Below are 27,185 nucleotides of genomic sequence, written 5' to 3' on the forward strand. Positions count from 1 at the left end.
GGCACTTAACGCATTTTTTCACGAACTCCTTGGAGTCTTCCATCATTGACGGCCAGTAGTATCCAGCTCGGATGAGCTTTCTTGCTAGGGCTTTGCCCCCGATGTGGTGACACAGCACCCCTCGTGGACTTCTCTGAGCACGTAGTCCGTCTGGTCGGGGTGTAGGCACTTCAGCAGAGGTTGACTAAGTCCCTTTTTGAATAGTTGGCCCTGTATGACCGTGTATTTGGCGGCCTCCCTTCTTAACGCTTTGGCTTCTTTCTCGCCTCCAGGGAGTTTTCCGTTTTGCAAGAAATCGGTGATGGGGTCCATCTAGGAGGGGCTTTTCTTGATCAGGTGGAGGGCAACCGCTGGCTCTTTCGTGATGCCTTGAATGAGGGAGCGGTTGCCGGTTCCAGGTTTTGTGCTTGCGAGCTTGGATAGGAGGTCTGCCCGTGTGTTCCTTTCCCTCGGAACGTGTTGGACCGTGACCTCCTCAAACTATTTGCTCAGTTCTTTAACCCTCTCTAAATACTTCTATAATAGTGAATCTCTAGCTTGGTAGCTTGCATTCACTTGCGACGTCACGATCTGCGAGTCGCTGCATACTTCTAGCCTCGTAGCCCTGACTTCCCGGGCTGAAATCAAGCCGCCTAGGAGGGCTTCGTACTCTGCTTGGTTGTTCGATACTGGAAACTCGAACTTGACTGATTGTTCGTAAATGACCCCGGTTGGGCTCTCCAAGATGATCCCGGCACCCCCGGACGTCTGGTTGGAGGCTCCGTCAACATGGAACTTCCACCGTGTGCTCGTGTCCTCGACTGGGTCTCTGGTCACTTCCACCAGGAAGTCTGCCATTGCTTGCGCCTTTATTGCGTGTCGGGGCTCGTACCTTAAATCATATTGGGACAGCTCGATGGCGCATGTCATCATCCTTCCTGCTAGGTCGGGCTTTTGGAGCACTTGACGAATTCCCTGGTCCGTTCTTACGACCACTTGGTGACCTTAGAAGTATTGTCGTAGCCTGCGGGAAGAGGTCAGGAGTGCTAGTGCCAGTTTCTCCAACTTGCTTTATCTAAGTTCTGCTCCTTGTAGCGCTTTACTCACAAAGTAAATTGGTTGCTGGGCCTTTCTTTCTTCCCGCACCAGCACCGCTGCAAGCGCTCCCTCTGTTATGGCCAGGTATAAGTAGAGTGGTTCTCCAGCCCTGGGCTTCCCGAACACCGGGGGTGCTGCTAGGATTTCTTTGAAGTGGTTGAATGCTTCCTCGCACGCAGGAGTCCATTCAAACGCTATTCCCTTTTTCATCAGGTTGAAGAAGGGCATAGCCCTTGCTGCCGATGCACCGAGGAATCGAGACAACGCGGTGAGCCTTCCCGCCAGCCGCTGAACGTCTTTGATGCAACTCGGGCTCTTCATCTGGAGTATCGCTTGGCACTTTTCAGGGTTGGCTTCCACTCCCTTTTGGGTTATCATGAATCCCAGGAACTTTCCGGCCTCCATGGCAAAGGCGCACTTAAGCGGGTTGAGCCTCATGCCGTGTTGTCGGAGGGATGCGAACACATTCCCCAGGTCGTTTATGAGATCATCAGGTCGGGTGGTCTTTGCAAGGATGTCGTCCACATAGACTTCCACCGACTTGCCAATGAGATCACTGAATATTTTGTTCATCAGCCTCTGGTACGTTGCCCCCGCATTTTTCAGGCCAAAAGGCATCACCTTGTAGCAATAGGTTCCTCCTGGTGTTATGAACGCCGTTTTATCTTCGTCAGGCCGGTGCATCGGTATCTGATTGTAGCCAGAGTAAGCATCCATGAAACTCAGATACCGGTAACCCGCAGCCGCATCGACGAGTGCGTCAATGTTGGGGAGAGGGTAGCAGTTCTTGGGACATGCTTTGTTGAGATCGGAGTAGTCCACACACATCCTCCATCTCCCATTGTGTTTTTTTACTAGAACTACATTTGATAGCCAGGTCGAATAGTCTAGTTCACGGATAAACCCCGCTTCGAGGAGGCTGGCCGTCTGCCTGGCCACCTCCTCTGCCCTTTTCTGCGACATCTTCCTTCTCCTTTGAGCCACTGATTTGGCTTCCGGCCTGATGGCCAGGTGGTGCGACATGAGTTGGGGGTCTATCCCCAGCATGTCGGCTGGCGTCCAGGCGAACAAATCGCCATTGGCTCTGATCATCTCCATCAAAGGCTCTTTCAATTCATGCGGGAGGTTCCTGTTCACGAACGTGAACTTCTCCTCCGTGTCCCTGACCCGAAACTTTCCAGGTCCCCCTCTGGTTTGGGTCTGGGCTTGTCGTCAATTCTGGCATCCAAGTCGGCGAGAAACACCCCTGATGCCTCTTTAGATTTTTTTCTTAAAGAGAGGCTGGTGTTGTCGCAAGCGACTGCCGTTTCCAAATCCCCTCTAATGGATCCGTCATCAGCGACAAATTTCATTATGAGCAGCTTCGTGCTGATCGCTGCTCCGAGATCGTTAATGGTCTTCCTTCCTAGGATAATATTGTAGGCTGTGGAGTCCCGTAAAACTATGAACTTAGCCATTATCGATCTTCAGCTCTGTCCTTGTCCCACGGAGGCTGGCAGGGAGATAATTCTGTCTGGCTTGATGAAGTGGTCGCCTAGTCCTACTACACCGTGTTGGTGGGTCGCTAGGTCGGCGTCACATAATCCCAAGGCATCGAATACGTTGCGGAACATGATATTCGAGTCTGCCCCTGTGTCCACAAGTATCCTTTTAACGAGACCGGTTCCAACCCTGGCCGTGATGACCATGGGGGGCTTTCCAGGACTTCGTCAAACCATTGGTCTTCTGGGCCAAAAGAGATGGATGGAAGCCTCTTGGAGCTTCTCGCGGATGAGGAGGAGACCGCCAGGACTTTGACGTCTTTCTTGTGCGCCGATCTCGACCTCGGGGCCGAGTTTCTTGCAGCTACTACATTCACCACGGTTAGGCCTCGGTCGTCGTCCTCCGGCTTCTGTCGTCGTTTCACCGTTCGGTTCTTATCCTCCCCGTCGTGGTCGCGGTTCCGTCTCCTCGGTTCCCTGATAAGGTGGGAGAATTCGGTAAGTTTTCCATCCCTGATTGCTTGTTCCAGCGCATCCTTCAGGTCGAAGCAGTCTTGTGTCTTGTGCCCGTAGCCCTTATGGTAGTCACAGTATAGGCCTTTGTTCCCCCCTGTTCGGTCCTTCAGAGGTCGGGGCTTCGACAAGATTCCCCTCTCGGCTATCTGTTGGTAGACTTCCATAATTGGTGCAGTGAGGGGAGTGTAATTGGTGAACTTCCTGACTTGGGGAAACGGCCTGGGCGTCTTACTCGAACCGCCGTCTCTGGCTTGTTCTTTCTGTCTTTCTCCGCTACCGTGATGCCGGGTTTGGTTGTAAAAGGGTTGCCGTTTGTTGGCAGCCACAACCTGGCTGACTTCTTCGTCGTTGATGTACTCCCTGGCCACACATTGGATCTCCTGCATCGTCCATACCGGCTTCGTGGTGAGGTGCTTTCTGAAGTCCTCGTTTAGAAGTCCGTTCGTCAGGCACAAGCTTGCGACCGAATCCGTCAGCCCATTGATCTCTAAGCACTCATCGTTGAACCGGTCTAGGTATTTTCTGGTCGGCTCGCCGGACCTCTGTGTCACTCCAAGTAGATTGATTGGGTGTTTTGCCTTTGCGATTCTAGTCGTGAATTGAGCTAGGAAGGCACGACTGATATCGGCAAAACCGGTCACCGAACCCTGCGGGAGGTTATTAAACCACCGTATTGCAGGCCCCGCTAAGGTGACCGGGAAAGCGCGGCACCTTACCTCGTCTCCAACTCCCTCTAGGTTCATTCTGGCTTCGAAAGCCGTGAGGTGCTCCTGCGGGTCTTGCGTTCCGTCGTACCTCATGTCCGTTGGCTTGTCAAGGTGTTTTGGCAGCCGGACCTCGAGGATGGAACGATGGAATGCGGTTGCGCCCATTATCACGGGTCCCCGCGTTCTCGCCATTCTTCCTTCGTCGTCCTCCCGACTAGCGTCCTTGCGGTTTCGATATGTGGTACGCCTCCTTTCGTGCCTGGTGTAAATGAGGGGGTCGCGGCGTCTTCTTGCGCGTCCTCTCTCCCCGGCGCTCTCGGGTTCAGCTCGTGGACTAGCTGTTCGTCGGGAGTGGCTTCTCGAGGGAGAACGAGAGTAGCTTGGTTCTGGGGTTTGGTGGCCACGCTCCCGGTCTGCAAGTCGGCGTTCCAAGTCCTGCATCCTGAGCCGCAGTTCTTGCATTATTTTGGCGCTACTGTCGCCGGTTCCCCCGAAGGGGCGCCTTTCGGGAGATCGTGTGGTTCGTCTTGGAGGGGACCTCGCATGTTGTCGGGAGGAGGTCACGGAGGGTTCCCCTCTGCGCTCGGTCTCGTGGTCTGTTCCACCTGGGCCCAGTTCAACGTCCATTCAGGCGACTGTCCCCACAGACGGCGCCAATGTTTTCTTCTTCGGGTATCGGACAGTTCGGGTCAGTATCCTGATTGATGAAGGGGAGATCTCGCCTGGGCGTGAGTTACCGGGCTGGTGTAGACGGTGTCCCGAGTACTTCGTGTGAGGGGGGTGTCACCTGCAAAGACACTCCGACGCTCTAGTCAGCAAAGTGTGCAGGTGAAAATGGGATGAGTAGTATGTGACGTACCTTGGGGGAAGGGTAGGGTCTTTCCTATATATATCGTGTCAGAGGTGGGCCCTGCAAGGACAGTCCCACCCTCTTCGATGTTCCCCTGCACAGCTGTAGCGAAGCTGTCAGGGACGCGTGTCCAGGTCGGCGTCTGGGCGCCTTGCACCCAACCGTACGGGTCGGGTAGCAAGCGGGTCGGGCGGGCCCATATTCTCTTTGGGCCAGGCCGTAACACTATTATTTTTTTGGTGACTACACCAATGCTATTATAATTAACGTTTACAGTGTAAGTATTAACATTTAAATAAAATGGATTTTAAGTGTTTTTTTGGTGACTAAATGGATTTAAGTATTTAAAAAAAATAAAAAATTTAATTAAGTAAATTTAAAAAAATTAAGTTAAAATTTTTCAATAAGACGGCATTTCTTCGCAAGTGAGTCCCTTCCTCTGTTTCACTCTCATTGCTCTTCCCTCTCTAACAAAAAGAAAAGAAACGCCTCCATCGTTGCCGGTAGGGGTGAGCACAGGTCGGTTTGGTTCGGGTTAAAGGTAAAATTAGAACCGAACCAATTAAAATGTAACTAGTTTGGTTTTGTTTGGATTTGTATTTTTTTGTGTATGTATTCGAACCAACCAAACCAATTAAGAACGGATTGGTTCGGTTCGGGTAATTGGGTATCCGATGACTTTGAGATTCATAAAAAAATCGAAATTTTTATCTTAAAAATTCAGCAGTAAAATAAACATGTAACATCAATAGAAATAATCAAAACATGTTAAACATACACCAAATACATTAAAAACTAAACACATTAAAATCCAAACATATTAAACACTAAACACATTAAAATCTAAACATATTAGAAACTAAATACAAAAGTGTAATAGAAATATATATATTTTTATTTAATTAATATATTATCGAATTCACGGGTTGGTTCGGATTCCACACTCCTAAATCAGATACTCGAACCACTTACTAGAAATAGCCATAAATTTGGTTCAGTTGAACCCGATTACCCGTTAATTTTAAAATTAATTTAATTGGTTTGGTTCGAGTTCGGACAGCTAATCGGGTACCCACTACATGTGCTCACCCTAGTCGCCGCTATTTTTCTCACCGCCGCCGTCCGTCATTCACCGGTCGTCTCTCCACTGTTTTCTTGCAACCCCTCTCGAAGGTCAGTGACAGTGTTCACTTATTCTTAGTTTTTCTCTTTATTCTCTGTTCTGAAATCATTGAACGATTACAAGTTTTTTGTGTTTTTGTTGAATCTCCCCCATAGTCGTTCTCCGTCGGCCCAGAACCCTAACCCACAGAGAGTGAGCCACTCTTCCTGTGAGGAGCCGTTGTGCTCGCTCACCCCAGAGCCCTAACTCTGTCGTCGTCTCGTTGATACAAGCTCCTCTGTGCAGCACCGTCGGGCTCCATCACCCCCTTTGCAGTCGAGCCTCCCTCGTCTCTCTGTTTTCAGCGCCGTGTCGTCCTTCCTTGCATTTGACATGGTAATGGAGCCTCAGCTCAATTCTGATTCTGATTTATTTTTATTCTGAACTTTTTTATTATGATTGTTGGTTTGATTCTGATTTATTTTTATTCTTTCGTCGTCCTCCCGATAGTTGATTCTGATTTGTTCTTTCGATGGGTTGTTAATTCTAATTTTTTTACGTTGAATTTTTTGTACTGTTTCTTTTTTTTTTAATTCTTTTTTAGGGTTGATTCAATGATTCTGACTTATTCAATGAATTTTTAGGTTATTGTACTGTGCTTGACATTTTGATAATTCGCCGTCGCCTTGTCGCCGTCGTATCATCGCCGCCATCTCGTCGCGCTCAACCGCTCTCCGTCGTCCAGCTGTCCCTCTCGGAGGTCAGTGACAGTGGTCGCTTATTCTTGGTTTTTGTTTTTATTCTGTGTTCTGAAATCATTGAATGATTACTGTTTTTTTGTGTTTTTGTTGCCCTTCTCACCCATAGTCGTTCTCCGCAGCCCAGAACCCTATCCCACAGAGCGATCCCCTCTCCCTGTGCAGAGCCGTTGTTCTCGCTCACCCGAGAGCCCTAACTCTGTCGTCGTCTCGTTGATTCAAGCGCAGCGTCATCGTGCTCCATCACCCCCTTTGCAGTCGAGTAATGGAGCCTCAATTCAATTCTGATTCTGATTTATTTTTATTCTAAACTTTGTTATTCTGATTGTTGGTTTGATTTTGATTTATTTTTATTATTCCATCGTCCTCCCCATTGTGGATTCTAATTTGTTCTTTCGATGGTTTTTTAAATCTAAATTTTTTTATTTTGAATTTTTTGTACTGTTTCTTTTTTTTTTTTAATTTTGGTTTAGGGATGATTCAATGATTCTGACTTATTTAATGAAAATTTTCTAATTTATTTGTTCTGTTGCTGATTTATTTATTTAATTATGGTTTTTTCAGATTTTATTTCTTTGTTATATTTTATTAGTTGCAAAATCAGAAGACCCAAAGTAATGGTTTTTGTTCATTTGTTGTTCAAATTCAGAGATGGCCCTTCCCTCCTTTGCTTGGTTAAATCAGTCCGGTTTTCAAAATTTTGCTGTTAACTAAATTTTGTTATTGGCTAGATGATCAATCAATTTAATTCATTGTTCTTAAGTTGTGTGTGTCATTTGTAAGTGGGGATTAAATGATATTGAAATATGATTTGAGGGCTTATCTGATTTTTTTTTTCTTTCGGTTTTTTCACCAATAATGTAGGATTTTTGTAGTCATATTCCTATGGCGGAGGGTCCATCTGTGTGTTGCACTGGGAAAGTGCCAATCCTTCTCTGATTATTCCTACGAGAAGAAATCAGAATCTTAGCGAATATAGTACATGTAAGTATAAATTCTTTATTTTGGAACGATAGATTTTTTGAAAAAAACTTTCTATTTATGCTATAATTGCATTATCTAACTTTTTTTTTTTTTTGTCCCTTAAGTGTCATGCATGCAGCACACACTACTTGGTGCCATCGAAGTGAGAGTAAATATGGAGAGATGAGTGCATCTCACCATGATGGGAGAAGAGATGAGTTTTTCATTGCTATGGTGTGAACAAATCGGTCCCTCCGATTTGTTTCATTTTTTAAATCAACAATCACAAATCGGATGGTCCGATTTGTGTTTTTAAAAATAAAAAAATTTTTACTGTTGAAATCGGACTGTCCGATTTCTATTTCAAAAAATAAAAAAATAATAAAAAATACAAAACGGACCATGCGATTTGTAGTTTTTTTTATCAAACAAATCGGACCCTCCGATTTATACTTTACTTTTTTTTTCAAACAATCGGACCGTCCGATTTGAATAAAACACCATATAAAAAAAATACCTAATCTTCCCATAACAATGTATTACACATATATTTATACAATATAAAAAAAAATTAGCCGGAGAGATTTAAATGAGGACTTCCAAAATACATTTTTTCGATAACCAATCTGATTTATAGTTGCTGTAGGTTTTTAGCTACACTGACAGAAGATTCAGATAGGACTCGTATCTTTGGTACCTTATAAAGCTATTGTCATTCAAATAGAGGAAAAAGAGTTTGCGAGATATTTGTATTCTAATTTTTATATTTTTTAATATGTTTTAATTTAAAATAATATCTTTTACAATTTGTTTTTATTTATTTTCAACGCAATATTGAGACTGGTATTGGTGGGTTATTGTTACTGTATGGCTCGGAGTTCAAGCACAGAGTTATGCACCATTATTTGAATAGTTGGGATTGTATTTGAAACGATTGTTCATATATATATGCACCATTATTCACGTGGGAGGTGCCCTTATATATAACCCAGCAAGAGTTATGCTCTCGAATTTCAATTTGGGACCCCACCTCCAGCTCCACCTCAATCTCCAAATCCTCCGCCTAAGTCTGCTTTTTGAAAGGAGATGTAGTATTAAGCGAATTCTTCTGTGTTGTATTTTTTTTGTTGGTGAAATATATGCACAAGAAGTATTAATTGTCAAATGATATTTTACATTTTAATCTCTTTTCATCCTACAATATAGCATTGCTAGAATAATGTGATCTGTCCATAGAAGCTATGTGATACCTTTTTCTTGTATAGATTGGTACTATATGGTGCTGTGGTTTAACAAGTTACAGTACTGCTATTCTTCCAAGATATCCTATTATTGGATGTATTGTTTAACATCTGTCAGTGTTGCTCTTTCTGCTTGAATGGCTTGATTGCAACCTATTAATGGATTTTGCAACTGATAGAAAAAAACATTCTCTTATCAATGGACGCATGAGCAGGTTGTCATTGTTGATAATGGAAGTGCTGATGGGACTTCGACTTAGTTTGGTAAAGCTTTTACTTTTTGAAAGTAGCTTATAAAAATTGTTTTTTGAAAGACAACTTTTTAAAAGTGGCAGCACTTATGTTTGGTAAAATCACGTTAAAAATAGCTTTCAATTGTGTTTAGTAAAACAGCTTTTAAAAATTAAAAAAAATTATATTAAATATATTTATAACGAAGAATAATTTTTTTTTAAATTTTAGAGACCAATAATTTAAATATTTATTTGATTTATCTCTATATTAATATAAATAGAGTTATCATTAGTCAATAATAAAACTTGTATGTAATTCAATGTTAGTACTGATACGTAAATTACTCATTTATATATATTGACTCACTTTTACAAATCACAGAAAATAGGACACATATCTCAAGTAAAATTATATATCTATATTTACATATGTATATATATGCTGTTATTATCATTTTGACTAATGTTCATGAAGTTGGTGTACGAAAATTTTATGATTGGTTTCCATAAATCAGGTCTCCTTCACGTTTTAAAGAACAGAGAAAAACAAACATCTACTAAAAAATACAAAAATAACGCACAAAAAATAATATAAATAGATAGAAGTTCATACCTAATACATGATAGAGATGTATTTGTGTTGAAATTGTGAAGATTAGGTTGAAAAATAAAAAATATATGAAGATTGTGTTAGAATGTGTGAAGGTTAGGTTGAGAAATTAGAAATATATGACTGGCGAAAAATATGTGTGGGAAAATAAATAAAATCTAGTGTTAATAATTAATAATGGTAATTTTGAATATTTATTATATTATATTTTTTTTAATTTTAATAAGCACAAGCAACTTTGAAAAGCTCCCTCTTAGGTGCTTTCAAAAGCATCCCTAACTTTTAAAAGCCGCAAGCACAAGCACGTGGGCTTTTTAATTTACCAAACGCAAAGTGAGGTACTTGGTGCTTTTAAAAAGTACAAGCACCTCTTCAAAAAGATTTACCAAACCCAGCCTACAAGAGTAGCTTTTGAATTTGGGAAAAAAGACAGATAGATCCCTGACTTTTTAAATTTTTGACAAATATATCCCTGACAAAATTTAAATACAAAAAAGTCCCTAACTTTAACAAACGGAGGATAATTTAGTCATTCCGTCTATTTGCCTCTCATACACCAAACGGAACTGGCTGACGTGGCTGAAATGGTGTCCAGGTGTCCGTTACGGTGCCACGCTGGAAGGGGAATAAAGTTCGAAGGACAAATAAGTCCTTGACGTCATTTTGCAAATAAAGTTTGAAGGACAAATAGGTCCTTGAGAATTTAGTTCATTATGCTTCAATATGTATCATATATTACTATCTAATTGAAATATACCTATATTATGTACCATATATTACTATCTAATTTAATAATCAAATGTGTCACATGACACTCTTATTAAAATTGAGAGAAAATATATTTTTTTTTCAAAATTAATAAACTCCTTTCCTAAATTCTCTCATCTACCTCTCTCCATTTTTCTATTTCTTTCTACTATTTTTACTCTATATATAATTATATTTTATATTAGTAATTTGACAAATTAAAATATGTCATTCGATATTTTTTTATAATTAAAATATTTTAAATATAAAAGTATACACATTAAATTATTTTAAATTTTAGATAACGAATGTTAAAATTAATTACTAATAAAAAATTAGAGTTTTTCATATAAAAATAATAACTAAAAATCTTATTATTTAATTTTTTATCTGCAGATATCTTGGTCTTCTTAGCTAGAGATTTTTGTCAACTTACGACTTTTTTATAAAAGTAGTTTGATTTTATAAATTTTTTGTGCCATGCATAATTTATACTGTTAGAATAAAGTGAACTATACTTTTAAAAAAAAAATTATTCTCGTAATGTTATTATGGATAAAAATACTAGTTCTAATATAATACACAAATGCACTAATACTAACTTAATACATGAATAATGCACAAATGAACTGATGCTAACTTGATGCATAAATGAACTGATGCTAACTAATGCCACTGGTATGATGAAAACTGAATTAATGCAATTTAACAAATTCTAATATAATACACAAATGCACTAAAACTGAACTAATGCAATTTAAGAAAAAAAGTAGACACAGAACAAGCCCAATTTCTGCAATTTTAATACAAATAAGAGAAAAGGACAAATAGGTCCCCGATCTTTTGTCCCGCGGACATTTTTGTCCCTGACCATTGAAAAATACTTTCAAGTCCATGACCTTCACAAAACTTGGGCGGATCAGTCCCTGACGGAAGCATTTGGACGGAGGGACTGATCCGTCCAAGTTATGTGAAGGTCAGGGACTTAAAAGTATTTTTCAATGGTTAGGAACGAAAATGTCCGCAGGACAAAAGGTCAGGGACCTATTTGTCCTTTTCTCTACAAATAATTTTAATTGCAAAATACAACACGTTAACTAGATTTCAAAATAAAAGCATAATTTTATCAACTAAATTGTCATAATAGAAGCATAATAGAAGTATACTGAACTAAATTCTCAAAGACTTATTTGTCCTTCGAACTCTATTCCCCTTCCAGCCTGGCACCGTAACGAACACCTGAGACACCGTTTCAGCCACATCAGCCAATTCTATTCGGTGTATGAGAGGCAAATAAACGGAAGGACTAAATTGTCCTCCGTTTATTAAATTCAGGAACTTTTTTGTATTTAAATTTTATCAGGGATGTATTTGTCAAAAATTTAAAAAGTCATATACCTATCTTTTTCCCTTGAATTTGTAAGGAAATACACGGTAGACAAAGTTAGAGTTGTCTTTCTCGAAAGAAATCATGGCAAGGGAGAAGCAATCAGAAAAGTGAGTCTAATTTCTCATTGCATTGAAATTGCTGTCATAATGTTGTTGATGATTAATTAGTGCTTTCTTCATTTCTTGAAAGCATTGTATTACAGGGAATGTTGCATTCTCATGGTGAGCTAATTCTTATGCTTGATGCTGATGGAGCTACTAAAGTCACCGACCTAGAAAAGCTTGAAAATCAGGCTAATGAAATGCTATCATATGCACTTTATAGATATTTTAATTTTGGTTTTAATCTCTTGGCCAAATGTTTATACGTATTATGTTCCGCCATTAGATTCAAGTTATTGCTAAAAAGCAATTTCAACATGGAAAATCAAGCCCTAGTGATCCAAGCTTTAGAGTCTCTGATATTCCTCTTGCTGCTTTTGGTTCAGGAGCTCATCTTGAAGAGAAGGCTTTTTGGCCACATTGAGTGTGGCTTTCTTGTTCTATTTCTCTTTTATTTATTATTTATTTTTTATGTTCTTGCCATATATGTGTGGACTATCTTGGTTGAACCATGTAATGTAACATTTTTACAGCGAAAGTGGTACCGCAATTTTTTGATGAAGGGGTTCCATCTTGTGGTTCTCTTGGCTGCTGGTCCAGGAGTTCCTGATACACAGGTAATTTCCTACTTTATTTATTTATTTTATCATGCACTCTAATATGGTACTCTTGTGACTAGCAAATTTCTTTTGTATAAATAGTGACCAAAGCTTAATTTTTGTCTTTTTGGATTCACTTCTCCCTTACTTGTGTTTGAGCATGTGTATTAGATGTTGTTCCATGATGGATATATGAAAATATTTTTTGGTGTCTAACCTTAACTTTCTACATCCACAGTGTGGTTTCAAATTGTTTACTAGCGCATAGGCTATGTGTCGTGTAAATTCTCAAAATCATAAGAAGCAACAACATCAGCATCAAATGGGGCCTATCAGTTTTGCAAAAATGCATAATGAAATGGTAATAACTTAGATATTTCTGGAAGAATCTATCTTCTTGTATACTAGCGTAGCTAATGATTATCCTAAGATTAGACAAATAGTATTTTTGACCATTTTTAATATTTTTCCCCTTACCTGTAGCGTGAAATGAATGAGAACAAAAGAGACCCGTCACGAGTTGATGTGTTTGTTGCAATTCGAACCAGACCAAAAGGGAAGGAACTTGATTTAGAAATGCGAGCTGTTATTGCAAGTCAAATTAAGTTTTGTCTTCGATGCTTGTGTCAATGGTTCAATTGCTGCTTCTCTTATTATTGTTTCCTCATTTTAAATTTTGGATTATGCTAGTTAGGATGGTAATTGGTAAGGACTAAAGGGAATGGCAGAAGTGAATTCATCCTCCTAGTTCTTAATAAACTGCTCTCTTTTTCTATGTACTTTCTTGGATTATCTAACATCTGTTGATTTGGAAAAAAAAAAGGAAGAGGTATTGTAGGTTAGATATTTTGAATGGTGAATGGTTTGCATCAAGAAAACAAGGTGATAAAGCAAAAGAGATATGAACGTGATGAAGGTGATGGAGAGGATGATATCAGTGTATGATGCTCATTTGTTCACACTAATGTCAATCTATTCTAGTTCAACCCTCCTCTTAAATACTTTTGACTCTTTGACCAATTATTCACTCATGGTGTATAACCATGGCGTACTTTATACATTTTTATCATATATAATCATGTATCCCTTGAGCTCCACCCTTACCAGGCTTCCCTTCCCTCGTGTTTATTATTGGGTCTCTTTTTCAACTTGTTTTTGGTACCATTTTAACATGTGCCATAAAGTGCTTATCTACTTCGGTGATAGCTATTCTACCAATTTTCACTTTTTTGGTTGCATTTTGTCATGGTTACCTTTCTCTACTTCTTCCCACACCATTCCTATACCTGTGTCATCTCAAACCCTGTGTTTCTGGCATTTTGAATTCAACTGTAACATTAAACTCTTTCACCAGCCCTGCAATTTTCGCTTCTCTCCCTCAATCTCCCTCACTCTCAAACCCGAAAGTCTTGCTGGTGGGTGATTCTCACTCTCTCCCCTGTCCCCCTGACTCCTCTTCTCCTCTCTTCGTTGCCTTCGCCTTCACCCCTCTTTGCTGCGCCTCTGCTCAGCTGCCGCGCCCTCTCCCTGTTTATGCTTTTGTTTCATTATTATACAATTTTAGTTTCATTCATGCCCAATCGGATATTTGATTGTGGTGTTGAACTGATGGTGTGATTCAGCTTTGTGCCAAGGCTAATTGAGGATCTCTAACTTTTATTCTTTTTCCAGTATTCCTCTGACGTGTTATTGTTTAAGTATAGTGGTTCACACTGTTGCTGAACACACATGCAATTTCACTACTGTTGTGTTTCATTCGTTTGCCAAACTTTTTGCATCCGACTCCATGGACACTAATATGAGGATTTGGGACATCAGAAAACAGGGATGTATTCATGCATACGAGGGTCACACCCAGTGCATTGGTACTATCAAATTCACCGATATATGTTGAGTACAAATGTACTTTTTAATTAGCAAAATTTGAGTGCTGTTTATTGACAAATTATATTTTTCTTTTGTTAACCTGGCTAATGTTTTCTAAAATATATATTTTTGAGGTTCTGACTCAATTTCTATGGTTTTATCTCTCTATTATTTTCTTCAAGAAACCTGAAGCTCGAGTTTACTTTTTCCATCTCTACGTCTGAGCCACATCTCTTTTCTGCTCCGTTGCTACCTCCTCTTCGCTTCTCTGCTCTTCTTCTGTGCTACTTTGCTCCATCGCCTCCTCCTCTCAGCCAGTCTGCTCCACCTCTCTGTCTCTGCTGGTTTTTCTGCTACTAAACGTTTTAAATTTTATTGTTGTTCAATGTGTTATTGTTGATTAAGTGCTAATGTTGCTGCTGCTATAAGTTCAAATATGCTGATTGTTAACTTTATTTATTTTTGCATTTATTTTTCCCCCTCCCTTTTGGAATCATCATGAGGATAGAGACAAACTTTGAAGTAGTTATTTCTGTTTGTTATTTTGCTCGATGCAGTGGAACGTCAGAAAACTATGTTTTGAGTATGACACTGAGCCATATTATCAAATTCTATATAGTTAAGTTAAGATAATGTTTGCTTGGATTTTGCCTGTTGATCAACCAACTAGTTATTGTTTATTCATCATGTATATATCGTGCAGAACTTTGCATTTGGACCTGGGATTGAGGTTTGCTCTCCTGTGAGTCACAATTTATTCCTCGAGAAATTGGCCATGATCGTTGTTGAACTTTGGAGAGTTCGAAGAGAGGTTGCTAGCCAATAATTTGTTCCTTGCAAAGGTCGCCATGGAATGCGGTGTTGGCATCTTCACCACGGTTCCCTCCATTTTTCATTCCCTAATTCACCTAACTATGAACATTTGTGTCAGCTGTTAATTAATTTTAATTACCCTATGATTAGGGGCTAAACAATAATAATTAATAGTAATTATTTGGTGTGGTTCTCATACTGTTATGAAGTTGGAGAAGCGCAAAGAGAATTTCGCCAAGGAGCCTGATTTTGTTTGTGTTGATGTGCCGTTATATGCTTGGATAAGAAGCTAGACTGGATTGACAGTATACTTCGTTCAAAGACGGTGCATTTACTCACCTTTTAGAAGGCTTAGGTGCAGGTCCTTTTGCTGTCTTTATTGATTCTCCAGTTAATGTGGTATGTGACTAGGTGCTCCTTGCCACTCTCTTCCTCTCCCTTCTTGTTGGTGACTACTTCCTTTTATCTGAACTTAGCAATGAAAAAACTGATTATAACAAAAAGTAACAAAATGAGAAGAAAAGAAATTTAAAGTGGCATCATTTAAATCTATTGGTCTAACATGTTGGTGCTGGATCTTACAAAGCCGAAAGCTAATGTTTTTGTACTGTAGGCAAAAAGATGCATCCAAACAATATATATATATATATATTGTTAACCCACAAACATCATTGTGAAGTTATTAGGATTTTGCTACTTTGAAAATTTAATACTGTTTAAAGTAAATGGCAAATGGAAATGTTCGATTTTTGAACAATTTTTGGGGAAGCTATTTGTTTTGTGAAGCAACATTATCTTGTGTCTTTTTAAAGTGAGTGATGATTTATAGATGCTGACATTTTCTCAGGTGAAATCTAGAATGGTGGGTGATTCAACCTACAGAAGTACATTTGACTGCTTTCACAAGACTTCACATCGAGGTTCGTAAAATTCTTCCATTGTTGATTTTATCATTGTTGTGGTGTTACTTTAAGATATTGAAGCCTTAGGTATGTAAGTTGAAAATATTTTTGTCAAACTTTGTAAAATTTAGATATCCTTCACTTCATTTTATAGTTTTATGAATGTGAATTCAACCAAATTGAAATTTTCAAGTTACTCACTTCTCCTTGTTCATCACTGATTTATTAAGTCATATATGTATTATCTAGTTCATGAATATCATGTTTTTCCTTTTGTTTAGTTGAATTCAATTTTCCATTCAGCCATACAGAGTAAAGCATCCTAAAACTTATTGTGGTTTTTTGTTTTTTATTTTCGCAGAATTCATCAATCCATATGGAATTAGTTCCTTGTCTCAAACTCAAAATGATTCTGAATTTTCATCTGATAGAATGTCTCAGTTCGGCACAGCACGTGATTATCATGATTTCGACATGCAAAATGAACCATATTGGTATAATGAAAAGGACGAAGACTATTTCATGACTCCGAATTTCGAAGGGCCTGATTTCTTTGGGAACCAAAGTGAGGATAAGTTTGTCATGACAGCAGAAATGGAAAACCAACATGACAATCCTCTTAGTCTTGCTTTTGACCACAAAAAATCTCGGTTAGAGGGAAATGAATCAAATGATAGTTACATGGAAATGCGACTTTATAATCATTCCTCTGTAAGGAATGGAAATGCGACTTATTCAAAAGGCTATAGTCTAGTGGTTGATAACAAGGATTTTGAAGTCGAATCGGAAGGTAAGACCGAGAAACAAATCGTATTCTATGGTTGTGAGGTTCCATTTCGCAAAGGCTGTGATGGTTCAGGAGAGCCTTGTAACGGGGATCCTACGAACTTCAGCTATCCTAGTTTGAAGGAGATTCATCTGAATGATTTTCATTTGAAGGTTGTTGGAGATATTAGCTTTTTTGGTTCAGCTCTTGAGCATGCTGAGAATGGAAGTTTCAACTACTACACTAAAAAGGACAAAAGTGTAGGCTATGAGGATCCGTTCGACATAACTATCAAAGTTGCTGAAACAGATCTACCAAAAGGAGTTGACAACCATGAAGCTCGAGATGATGGAGATTTTACCGAAGAGTGCCAAGATCCAGACATTGCTGCAGATGGAGAGGTTGCTACTGATGATGAGCTCTTAAAGTACACTCAAGAGGATGAATATGAAGTATTTGACCTGAGAATTATACACAGAAAGAACAGGTTTGTTTTGGAGATTACCTTTTGTCCTACTTCCTAAAATTTTATTTCTGCCTGCTAATGGTGTGGAATAAACTGATTTTGAATGTGAAGGAGACTAGGAATTGATGCCACTTTGTTGGATTTTGTTGATTTAGTCTGCATTAACTCTGTGCTGATTTTAACCCAGTAGTTATTTCTTGGGGAATATCTATTTTTTATCTCCAAGATTTGGACTAAATATTATGGAATCTACAGGACTGGATTTGAAGAAAATAAGGAGCTCCCAATTGTGCTGAATACAATCATCGCCGGCAGGTACTATATAACGGAGTATCTTGGTTCAGCTGCCTTCAGTAGGGTTGTCCAGGCTCACGATCTTCATACAGGAATAGATGTTTGCTTGAAGATTATTAAAAATGACAAAGACTTCTTTGATCAAAGCTTAGATGAAATCAAGCTTCTGAAACTTGTCAATAAGCATGATCCAGCAGATCAACGCCACATATTGTGTCTTTACGATTATTTCTACCATCAGGTATGCCTTTAAAGTTAAGTATACAGGATTATAATATTTAGGAAAGCCTATATGCTGAACAAGGAAAGTTTATTTATCCTTTCTCATACTGTATTTAGAATGGTCTAATTGAAATTTATGATTAACATATCCTTCTATCTTTTCAGTTTTCACATCCTGTTTGATCTTAAATGTTAATGTTGAGTCTCTTATGTCAAATGGAAACTTCACAGGAACATTTGTTCATTGTAACGGAGCTTCTCCGAGCAAACTTATATGAATTTCAAAAATTCAACCAAGAATCTGGAGGAGAGGCATATTTTACATTGAATAGGCTACAGGTTTGTTCAATCAGACTAATAACTTTTGTGCTCTTCTTGATTATAACATAGCCTATCAGTTGCTACATGGTTCATTCAGAAATTTAAACAAAATGGCTTCTTGTAAGAAATCGAGATGTGGTCAAAGAATAATTATCATAGTTATTTCATATCCTTCTTTGCAGTTCATTAATCATCAGGTTTTGGAGGCGTTGCACTACGTGCATAACTTGGGAATCATTCACTGTGACCTGAAGCCAGAAAATATTCTAATAAAAAGTTACAAAAGATGTGAGATAAAGGTTATTGATCTTGGAAGCAGTTGCTTTCAATCCGACAATCTATGCCTATATGTACAATCCCGATCCTATAGAGCTCCTGAAGTTATGTTAGGCCTTCAATATGACGAAAAAATTGACATATGGTCTCTCGGATGCATCTTGGCTGAGCTATGTGTAACAAACCAGAAGAGATCAAATCAGAATTTAACTCCTTTTAAAAGGAGGGGAAAACACGTGATTGAAATTTCAAATTATTGTTATTCCACATGTTTAGGGAAGTAGTTAGGATATGGATATTATAAATAAGGAAGCTGAAAAGCTTTTAGGTAGGGAATAAGTGGAGTGACTATTTAGTGGAGAGTTTGGCCTCTTGAATGCCAAGTGAATCTTCTGTCATTACTTGTTCTTTCTTCCTTCTTTTCTAAATAATATTTCCTTGAGAGTATCATCTTGATACCTCAACCTTTCTCTATCCTATCTTCTACCTCTCACCTCCTATTACTCTAATTGCTAATTATCTGCTACTGTACCTCTTGATATTCTGGAGTTAGTAAAGAAACCCTTAACAATTGGTATCAGCCACCGATCTGGGATTAGTACCCGTAGATTGTCTCTACTCGCACCACCGCTGCCATGGAAGAACGCGTGGATGGTTTGGAAAAACAGGTCGCTGAACAAACCCAATTATTGGAAACAATGATGAAACGAATGGAAGAACTGGTGCTACGTTCACAGCAACCAACACCCGAAGCCGAAGGTGGACACTCACGCAACGACGATCCTGGAGGCGGACGTCGACGACATCCCATTCCGAACAGAGGCGACGGCAATCGCTCTGTGGACATCCCTTCCTTTGATGGGTCGGACCCGAGCAGATGGCTAGTGCAAATGGATCGCTATTTTCGCATCTCAGAAATTCCGGTGGGGGACAAGCTTGAATACGCGGTGCTAGCACTTCATGGAGAAGCTTTGACATGGTTCGAATGGTGGGAATCCCAATCCACTTTCCACACGTGGATCCGCTTCAAACAGGACTTGCTTAAGCGCTTTGAATCTGGCGCGGCGGCCAACCCACTAGCTCCATTACTGCGGGTGAAGCAAACAGATTCAGTGATGGCATACCGCTGCGATTTCGAACTAGCGGCGCGCTCTCACCGACAATTGGGAGGTGACACCTTATTGTGCATGTTTCATGAAGGTCTCAAATCGACCATCAAATCAGAGTTGAAAGTGGAGGATTTTGAGAACCTCCAGGAGTTAATGAATCGAGCAATGGTTATTGAAGCCAGGAATTTAGCATGGGAAGCAGAAGGAATGCACCCAGGGGGTAGAAAGCAAGATACAGTATCACGTTCAGGGTGGGGGGTTTCTAAAAAATCTAATTGGGTCAAGCTCAATACTCACTCTCCTCCGGCAGACCAGAGTAAGCCCACCATTGTTACTACTTCCAAATCAGACTCAAAGAATGACACTGGCCCCTCTATTACTTCAAATTCTAGTGGATCCAAGCCTACTTCCCTTTGGATTTCCCATGAAGAATGGAGTGAGCGACAACGGCGAGGACTATGTTTTCGATGTGCTGACAAGTGGAATCTGAGTCACATATGCAAATTCCGCCACCAACAGCTGATCCTTTTGGGTGAAGATGACGACGAACCACAAGACCTTGAGGCAGCTCCTCCCATGGCAGAACCTGATATAGCTCTTCACACACTGTCTCTGCACCTCTCGTCCCTTAGCTACTGGGGTCTCACATCCCATCAAACTCTGAAAGTTCGTGGGGTCATCAATGGTAGGGAGGTGGTTATTTTGGTCGACCCAGGTGCTGAGGCTAATTTCATTTCCTCTACTCTAGTCTCCACTTTGGGTTTACCACTGATGCGCCTACCTCCGTTCCACATCGAGGTGGGTAATGGTGCGATTGAGCAGGGCTTAGGTGGATGCGAGAACGTCAAAATTCTGGTGCAAGGAATTTCCATCATTGCAAACTTTTTGGTTATGGAATTAGGACGATCCGAAGTAGTTTTGGGTGCTGGTTGGGTCGCCAGTCTTGGGAAATTTGAAGGCGACTACAACACTTTATCGCTTAGCTGGGTACAAGATGGTTCGAAGGTTACATTACAGGGTGATCCAACCTTGGGAAGGACTCATGCCAGTAGTAAGGTGACTCTACAAGCCCTGCGAAATGCTGAAGAGGGATTTTTGGTTACTCCGTTATTCCGCCCTGATGCCGATGAAGATTCTGTCACCATCTCTTCCGAGACCACTGAACTCTTGAGCCAATTCGATGATCTGTTCCAGTCCCCATCTGGTCTTCCTCCTCAGAGATCACATGACCATGCCATAGTATTAAAAGAGAATTCAGATATTCCCAACATACGCCTTTATCGGTATCCTCACTATCAGAAGGAGGAAATGGAGAAGATAATTGAGGAAATGCTTCAAATAGGAATTATCAGACCTAGTACTAGTCCATTCTCTAGTCCAGTAATTCTTGTGAAGAAAAAGGATGGCGGATAGCGATTTTGTGTTGATTATCGGGCGCTCAACAAAATCACCGTTCCGGACAAATTTCCGATTCCTATAATCGAAGAGTTGTTGGACGAATTGGAGGGGGCTGCGGTTTTCTCCAAACTCGATTTGAAATCGGGATACCATCAGATCCGGATGAAAGAGGAAGATATCCACAAGACCGCATTCCGCACGCACGAGGGTCATTACGAATTCCTAGTAATGCCATTTGGGCTTTCCAACGCACCATCTACTTTTCAGGCACTAATGAACAATATCCTCAAACCCTTTCTGCGTAAGTTTACATTGGTTTTTTTTTTATGACATCCTAATTTACAGCAAGGATGTGGACAGCCATCGCGGACATCTGCTGCAAGTGTTGGAAGTGTTACGACAAAATCAATTGTTGGTCAACAAAAAGAAATGTTGCTTTGAAAGATCTTGCATTGAGTATTTGGGCCATATCATATCATCAAAAGGTGTGGCAGCCGATCCCAAAAAACTCCAAGTTATGTTAGATTGGCCGCGACCTAAGGACCTTAAAGGTTTACGTGGTTTTCTTGGCCTCACGGGATATTATCGAAGATTCGTTAAAGGATATGGTTGCATTGCATGGCCATTGACCCAGCTACTAAAGAAAGATTGTTTCCACTGGACTGATGAGGCGGAAGGTGCATTTCAACAGCTTAAACAAGCAATGGTTTCAGTACCTATGTTGGCAGTCCCATGCTTCTCCAAACCTTTCCAGATTGAGACAGATGCATCGGGAAAGGGAGTTGGTGCAGTTCTGATGCAAGAAGGGCGCCCCATTGCCTTCATGAGCCAAAAACTTTCTACAACAGCTCAAAACAAATCCGTGTATGAAAGAGAATTAATGGCTATTGTATTGGCTATCCAAAAATGGAGGCATTATCTTCTCGGACAGCATTTCACGGTATTCACAGACCAAACATCTTTAAAATACCTCCTTGACCAGAAAGTTGCAGATGAAGGGCAGCAAAAATGGTTATCCAAGCTATTGGGGTATAAGTTTGACATTCGATACAAGGCAGGGATTGAAAACCGAGTTGCGGATGCTCTTTCAAGGAAGTTCCACTTCTCATCTCTTTCTTTTCCCATAGCTGCTGAATGGGGGGAACTAGAGACCGAGGTTTTGGAAGATGATAAGTTAAAGACCATTATGCAGAAGTTGTTACAAGGAGATGAGACAGTGTCTGGATTTGAATTAATCAATCGCAAGTTAAGGTATAAAGGGCAGTTGGTGATTGCCAAGACCTCCAAGTGGATCCCTAAGCTTTTGATGGAGTTTTACAGCTCCAAATTGGCGGGCCATTCTGGGTTTTTTAGAACCTACAAGAGAATTTCTTCCATTCTCTATTGGGAAGGTATGAAGTCGGATGTGATGGAGTTCGTAAAAAATTGTGAAGTATGTCAGAAAAATAAACATTCCACCCTTCAACCGGCAGGCCTACTTCAACCTCTTCCCATACCCACAAACGTATGGGCTGACATTTCTATGGACGTCATCGGAGGGTTACCACGGTCCAAAGGGATGGACACAATTTTGGTAGTGGTTGATCGACTCTCCAAATATGCTCATTTCTACCCGCTTGCACATCCCTTCTCAGCAAAAGACATTTCTCTCTTGTTCATTAAGGAGGTTGTTCGCCTCCATGGGTTTCCATCCTTCATTGTCTCTGACGACAAAATATTCATGAGTGCCTTTTGGTCCGAAGTATTCAAACAGGCTAGAATCTCCTTGAAGATGTCCTCTGCATATCATCCACAGACCGATGGCCAAACGGAGGCTGTTAACAAGTGCTTAGAGACCTATCTCCGCTGCCTCACAGGCTCTAAGCCAAAACGTGGTCCACTTAGCTGCCTTGGGCCGAGTTCTGGTATAATACTACTTATCACGAGTCCATTTGCATGACCCCTTTTCGGGCTTTATACGGGAGGGAGCCGCCTCCATTGTTAAGAGGGGGACTGGAATCTACTGTAGAGGAAGTTAGACTACTAATGGAAGACCGCAATCAGATGCTCGATGAGTTACAATTTCAGTTGAATAGAGCCCAGAATCGTATGAAGCAAGCTGCTGATAAAAAGAGGAGAGATGTCACTTTTGAAGTAGGAGACTTCGTGTTTTTAAAGATCCACCCATACAGGATGCGATCTCTTGCCACCAGACCGAATCAGAAGCTCGGCGCCAGATTTTATGGTCCATATGAAGTACTAGAAAAAATTGGTGCGGCGGCTTATAAACTTCGGTTACCAGCCTCTGCAAAGATACATCCTATTTTTCATGTTTCACTACTTAAGAAGAGTTTGGGATCTTCAGTGGAACCCCAAAGCCTGCCTGAGTCTCTCACTGAGGAAGGAGAACTACTAGTGGAACCTGAACAAGTTCTGGACAGTCGTATGAGCAACCAAGGACACCTGGAAGTGCTAATCAAGTGGCAGCATCTTCCCGAATTTGAAAGTACATGGGAGCGGGCCGACAATCTGCAGTTGGCCTTTCCATCTTTCCATCTTGAGGACAAGGTGGCTCTTCATGGGGAGGGTATTGTAACAAACCAGGAGAGATCAAATCAGAATTTAACTCCTTTTAAATTTACTTATAGAAGGAGGGAAAAACACGTGACTGATTGAAATTTCAAATTATTGTTATTCCACATGTTTAGGGAAGTAGTTAGGATATGGATATTATAAATAAGGAAGCTGAAAAGCTTTTAGGTAGGGAATAAGTAGAGTGACTATTTAGTGGAGAGTTTGGCCTCTCGAATGTCAAGTGAATCTTCTGTCATTACTTGTTCTTTCTTCTTTCTTTTCTAAATAATATTTCCTTGAGAGTATCATCTTGATACCTCAACCTTTCTCTATCCTATCTTCTACCTCTCACCTCCTATTACTCTAATTGCTGATTATCTGCTACTGTACCTCTTGATATTCTGGAGTTAGTAAGGAAACCCTTAACACTATGCTCTGGTGAAGTATGTTTTAATTTACCTATTAATATATTCTGAAATGGATTTTTCCGTAACTTTAACATAAGCTTAGGAATTTAAATCCTTTTTGAGAAATTCAGTAAGTTATGCAGTTTGGTAGGCTAATATATTGAGGGATAATTTATATTCAGATTATGATAAATTCTTTGTTATTGATTTATCCTGATTATTTGTGTCTTCTGTAGGTGCTCTTTCCAAACGATGGAGTTGTGATGATTCTAGCGCGTATGATTGGAATGCTTGGTCCTATTGATCTAGAGCTGTTGGTTAAAGGGCAAGATACACACAAGTACTTCACCAAAGAATATGATATTTATTATGTAAATGAGGTTTGTTTCCCATTGTTTTTTCCCTCCTTAGCTGCTTCCTTTTTTTGTCCGTAGGTTTACAAATTTCGTTCATTCATTCTTCTTCATGCTGGTGAATATATGTCACATTGATTTCTTTACTTGACAGAAAAAACAAAAATAAGTTCCCTTCTAGTTTCTAAGTGTATTAGATACATAGCAAGGATTTTGTTGACGTGATGCAGTACCTTTTTTCTGCATTTTCTTATGAGGGTTTATCAAATCTTATTATTCCACTTCTTGCTTAATTTCAAATACTGCTATGGCTGCATTTCAATTAAAATATTTCACAGTATATCAACAAACAATGCAAATTCAATACTAATAAAAGAAAATGTGGAATACCATTTTGGGAGAGAAAGAAATATACAGCAACTGAAAAGAATAAGCATATGTATTAGAGTAAATTACACTAGCTTCCCCTAGAGTTTAGGTAATATTATACACATGATTCCGGATTTCGTATAACTTAACCTTAAAGAGGTTGGTGCCGTGTGTAATATCACCTAAATTTACAGAGTTCAGTGCAATTCAACAACAAAGAAGGAAAAGGAGAAAATGACCTTAAATACATCAACGAAATGGAATCCTTGTTTTAAATTTTGATTTCAGTTTATTTTTGTTCTTTTTCTTTTTTAAACTAATCTTTGAGTGTCTCAAACAGGAGACTGATCAATTGGAGTACATAATTCCAGAGAAGTCATCATTGGAGCAGCACCTACAAGTTTCTGATACAATGTTTATAGACTTTGTAAGATACTTGCTTAGCATCAACGCTAAAAGAAGACCTACTGCTAGACAAGCACTAAAGCATCCGTAGCTTTCCCATGTTTACAAGTCCAAATAGTACAAGTTATTTTTATCTTCTAATTTTTTTTTTCTCCCTGCATATAGGAAAGCTTGCAATCACATTTTTGGTTTGTTTGTAAGCAACAAGAAGAAAATTCACTGCCTCAAGATGTATATGTTTTGTTTTTGTTCCTTGTTGTAACAGTTTGTTCTTGTACAGAACTTGTGTCCATTGTTTTTTGCCTTCCATGGACGGGAAGGTTTGAGAATTTTACTAAAATAACATTTTTGTTTTACCTTTTTTTTATTAATATTTTTTTTAGAAAGCTCAATACCTTAGCTGAGTTCTCCTCAGCAGTGCCATCAATTTCCAAGGATCAACTTTGCCTCCTCTTCTGCATGCCCATCAGAACTGCAAACCTGGGAGCTGCATTTCATTACGGTAAATAAGCATCCAATACAACCTAATTTTCATGTCACATGTTTTACTCTTACCTATTTCACATAATTTTAGGGACATATTTTAAAAATATTATAAAAAATGTTTTACTAAAAGTTATTTAATATATTAAATACATTAAAAACTAAAAAAGATTTTATAACATATTCTTAAATGATACACGGACAGTATATTAAAGTCAATTTTTAAATTGTAAAAGTATAGATAGACAATGAAAATATTAAATAATATGAACAATGGATATATCGGATGTTCAATTCACTAGATGTGCGGATAGTTATTCTAATATTAAGATTTAGGTGAGTAATTTGAGAATGTAGTATGTTTTATAAGCCAATTTTAAAGTCTATTGTTGATGTTATTCAAGAATGTCATTAATTACCTGGCATAAATAACCATCTTTTATGTTATGTAATAAAGGACAAAAGGACAAAGAAGAGACTATACTTTGTCATCTTATCCACCATTGCCATAATAGAATCCTTTCCTCGTGCTTTTGCTTGGACGAGGTCTTGCTGCGGAATTTAATGCTACATCTTGATAATCTTAATAATATTACGCTGAAATAATATTTAGATCCAGTTTAAGTAAATAACTTAAATAAGTTCTTTTGAAAAAAGAGTTTAAAATATAAGGATTTTTATTAACAACAGTTTATAAATAAGTTATTTTGTGTTTGGATTTTTAGTTATAAAAGTACTTATTTTAAAGTTGTAGCGTTTGCATAAATAACTCAAAAAATAAATATATTTTTTACAAAAGAGAATGAATATTAAAATAACGATGATAACAAATACTTTCCAATATTGGATGTTGATTTTAAATAACCTAATCACTAATATTGTGTATGATATGGTAGGTGAAAATAAAAAATAAATATAAAATGTGTGTCAATGTATATTTTGTTGTTTTTTATTTTTTTACTCCTATTGGAACTCTCTTCTCCTTTATTGAGGTCAAGAACTTGCTATAATTAACTATGAAAATAATAGCAAATTTAATAATAAAAAATAGAGTGATAAAATAATAAAAAAATACTTATAAGGAATATATGCAGTAGGTTGTTCAGATGCAATATTGTCTGAAAATGGCAGTGGAGGATCAATACTTTCATCAGATGAATGGCAGACCTTGCATGAAAATGGTGGTGAAATGTCAGTATTTTACACAGAGTAAAAAAGGAAAGTAGATTTTTTTTGGTAGAATGACTTATCAAGAAGTAGAGAAGTCATATATTTCTACTTCTTCAAAAAGCTGCAAATTAACTTTTTTAATTTATGTATTTGTTTTTCACTTTTTGAGATCCAAATATATCATGACAAAATAATTATATTTTCTTTTATTGATCATTATGAATTTCTTATGTTCATTTATAATATTTTAAAAAACGAGAATAAAAATAATTAAATAGAAGTAAAATTGTCTATAAATTATTTTACATGACACTTACAGATACAACTAAATATAAATTAAACTGTGTTTTACTTTATTTTTTGTTCTATTATTAACAACAAATAAATTAATAATTTTTGAGTTTTGCTTCACCATCTTAATTTAAAGAGTAGAACGACTCCTTTTGTAAGTATTTCAACGTCTCAATTGTAGTTTTAAAAATAAAATAAAAAATAAAAAAGAAAAAATACAAGGTGTACAAGACAAAGTAAAATGCAAAAATTGAGAAGAAAAAGAAAAAAAAATGAAAAAGAACAAATAAAAATAAAGAACTTTGAGTAAAAATAAAAAATAGAGTACATGTTTGAGTTTAGACTT

At 38.8% G+C, this 27,185-nt stretch overlaps 1 protein-coding gene and 1 long non-coding RNA gene across 21 annotated transcripts; both read left to right on the plus strand.

The window, feature by feature from the left end:
- The first annotated feature begins 5,601 nt into the window (after positions 1 to 5,601).
- Positions 5,602 to 8,640, plus strand: LOC107607996 (uncharacterized). 4 transcript variants are annotated; one of them, XR_015892129.1, is made up of 6 exons: positions 5,814 to 6,129; positions 6,378 to 6,493; positions 6,614 to 6,753; positions 7,356 to 7,641; positions 8,038 to 8,203; positions 8,294 to 8,640. It is a non-coding gene; the product is annotated as an uncharacterized LOC107607996 (long non-coding RNA). The 4 variants fall into 4 exon arrangements; XR_015892127.1 differs by adding an exon at positions 5,602 to 5,804 and having other exon boundaries at positions 5,910 to 6,129; positions 7,356 to 8,640; XR_015892128.1 differs by having other exon boundaries at positions 7,356 to 7,475; positions 7,580 to 8,640.
- Positions 8,641 to 11,877: 3,237 nt separating this feature from the next.
- On the plus strand, positions 11,878 to 25,251 carry LOC107607991 (uncharacterized). Of its 17 annotated transcripts, XM_088494241.1 has the most exons (14): positions 11,878 to 11,967; positions 12,163 to 12,393; positions 12,614 to 12,736; positions 12,859 to 13,314; positions 14,799 to 14,859; positions 14,945 to 15,119; positions 15,264 to 15,453; positions 15,902 to 15,974; positions 16,318 to 17,209; positions 17,444 to 17,723; positions 17,936 to 18,043; positions 18,208 to 18,477; positions 24,005 to 24,148; positions 24,831 to 25,251. In XM_088494241.1, exons 8-14 carry the CDS (start codon positions 15,914 to 15,916, stop codon positions 24,984 to 24,986), a joined length of 1,911 nt encoding a protein of 636 aa, XP_088350367.1. In that variant the 5' UTR covers positions 11,878 to 11,967; positions 12,163 to 12,393; positions 12,614 to 12,736; positions 12,859 to 13,314; positions 14,799 to 14,859; positions 14,945 to 15,119; positions 15,264 to 15,453; positions 15,902 to 15,913; the 3' UTR covers positions 24,987 to 25,251. The 17 variants fall into 17 exon arrangements, with proteins under 17 accessions (XP_088350367.1, XP_088350363.1, XP_088350365.1 ...); XM_088494237.1 differs by having other exon boundaries at positions 12,859 to 14,558; positions 14,945 to 15,453; XM_088494239.1 differs by lacking the exon at positions 14,799 to 14,859.
- The last annotated feature ends 1,934 nt before the right edge of the window (positions 25,252 to 27,185 follow it).

The sequence above is a fragment of the Arachis ipaensis genome, chromosome B7 (genome assembly GCF_059453495.1).
Source record: "Arachis ipaensis isolate K30076 ecotype BB chromosome B7, ASM5945349v1, whole genome shotgun sequence".
Lineage (NCBI taxonomy): Eukaryota > Viridiplantae > Streptophyta > Magnoliopsida > Fabales > Fabaceae > Arachis > Arachis ipaensis.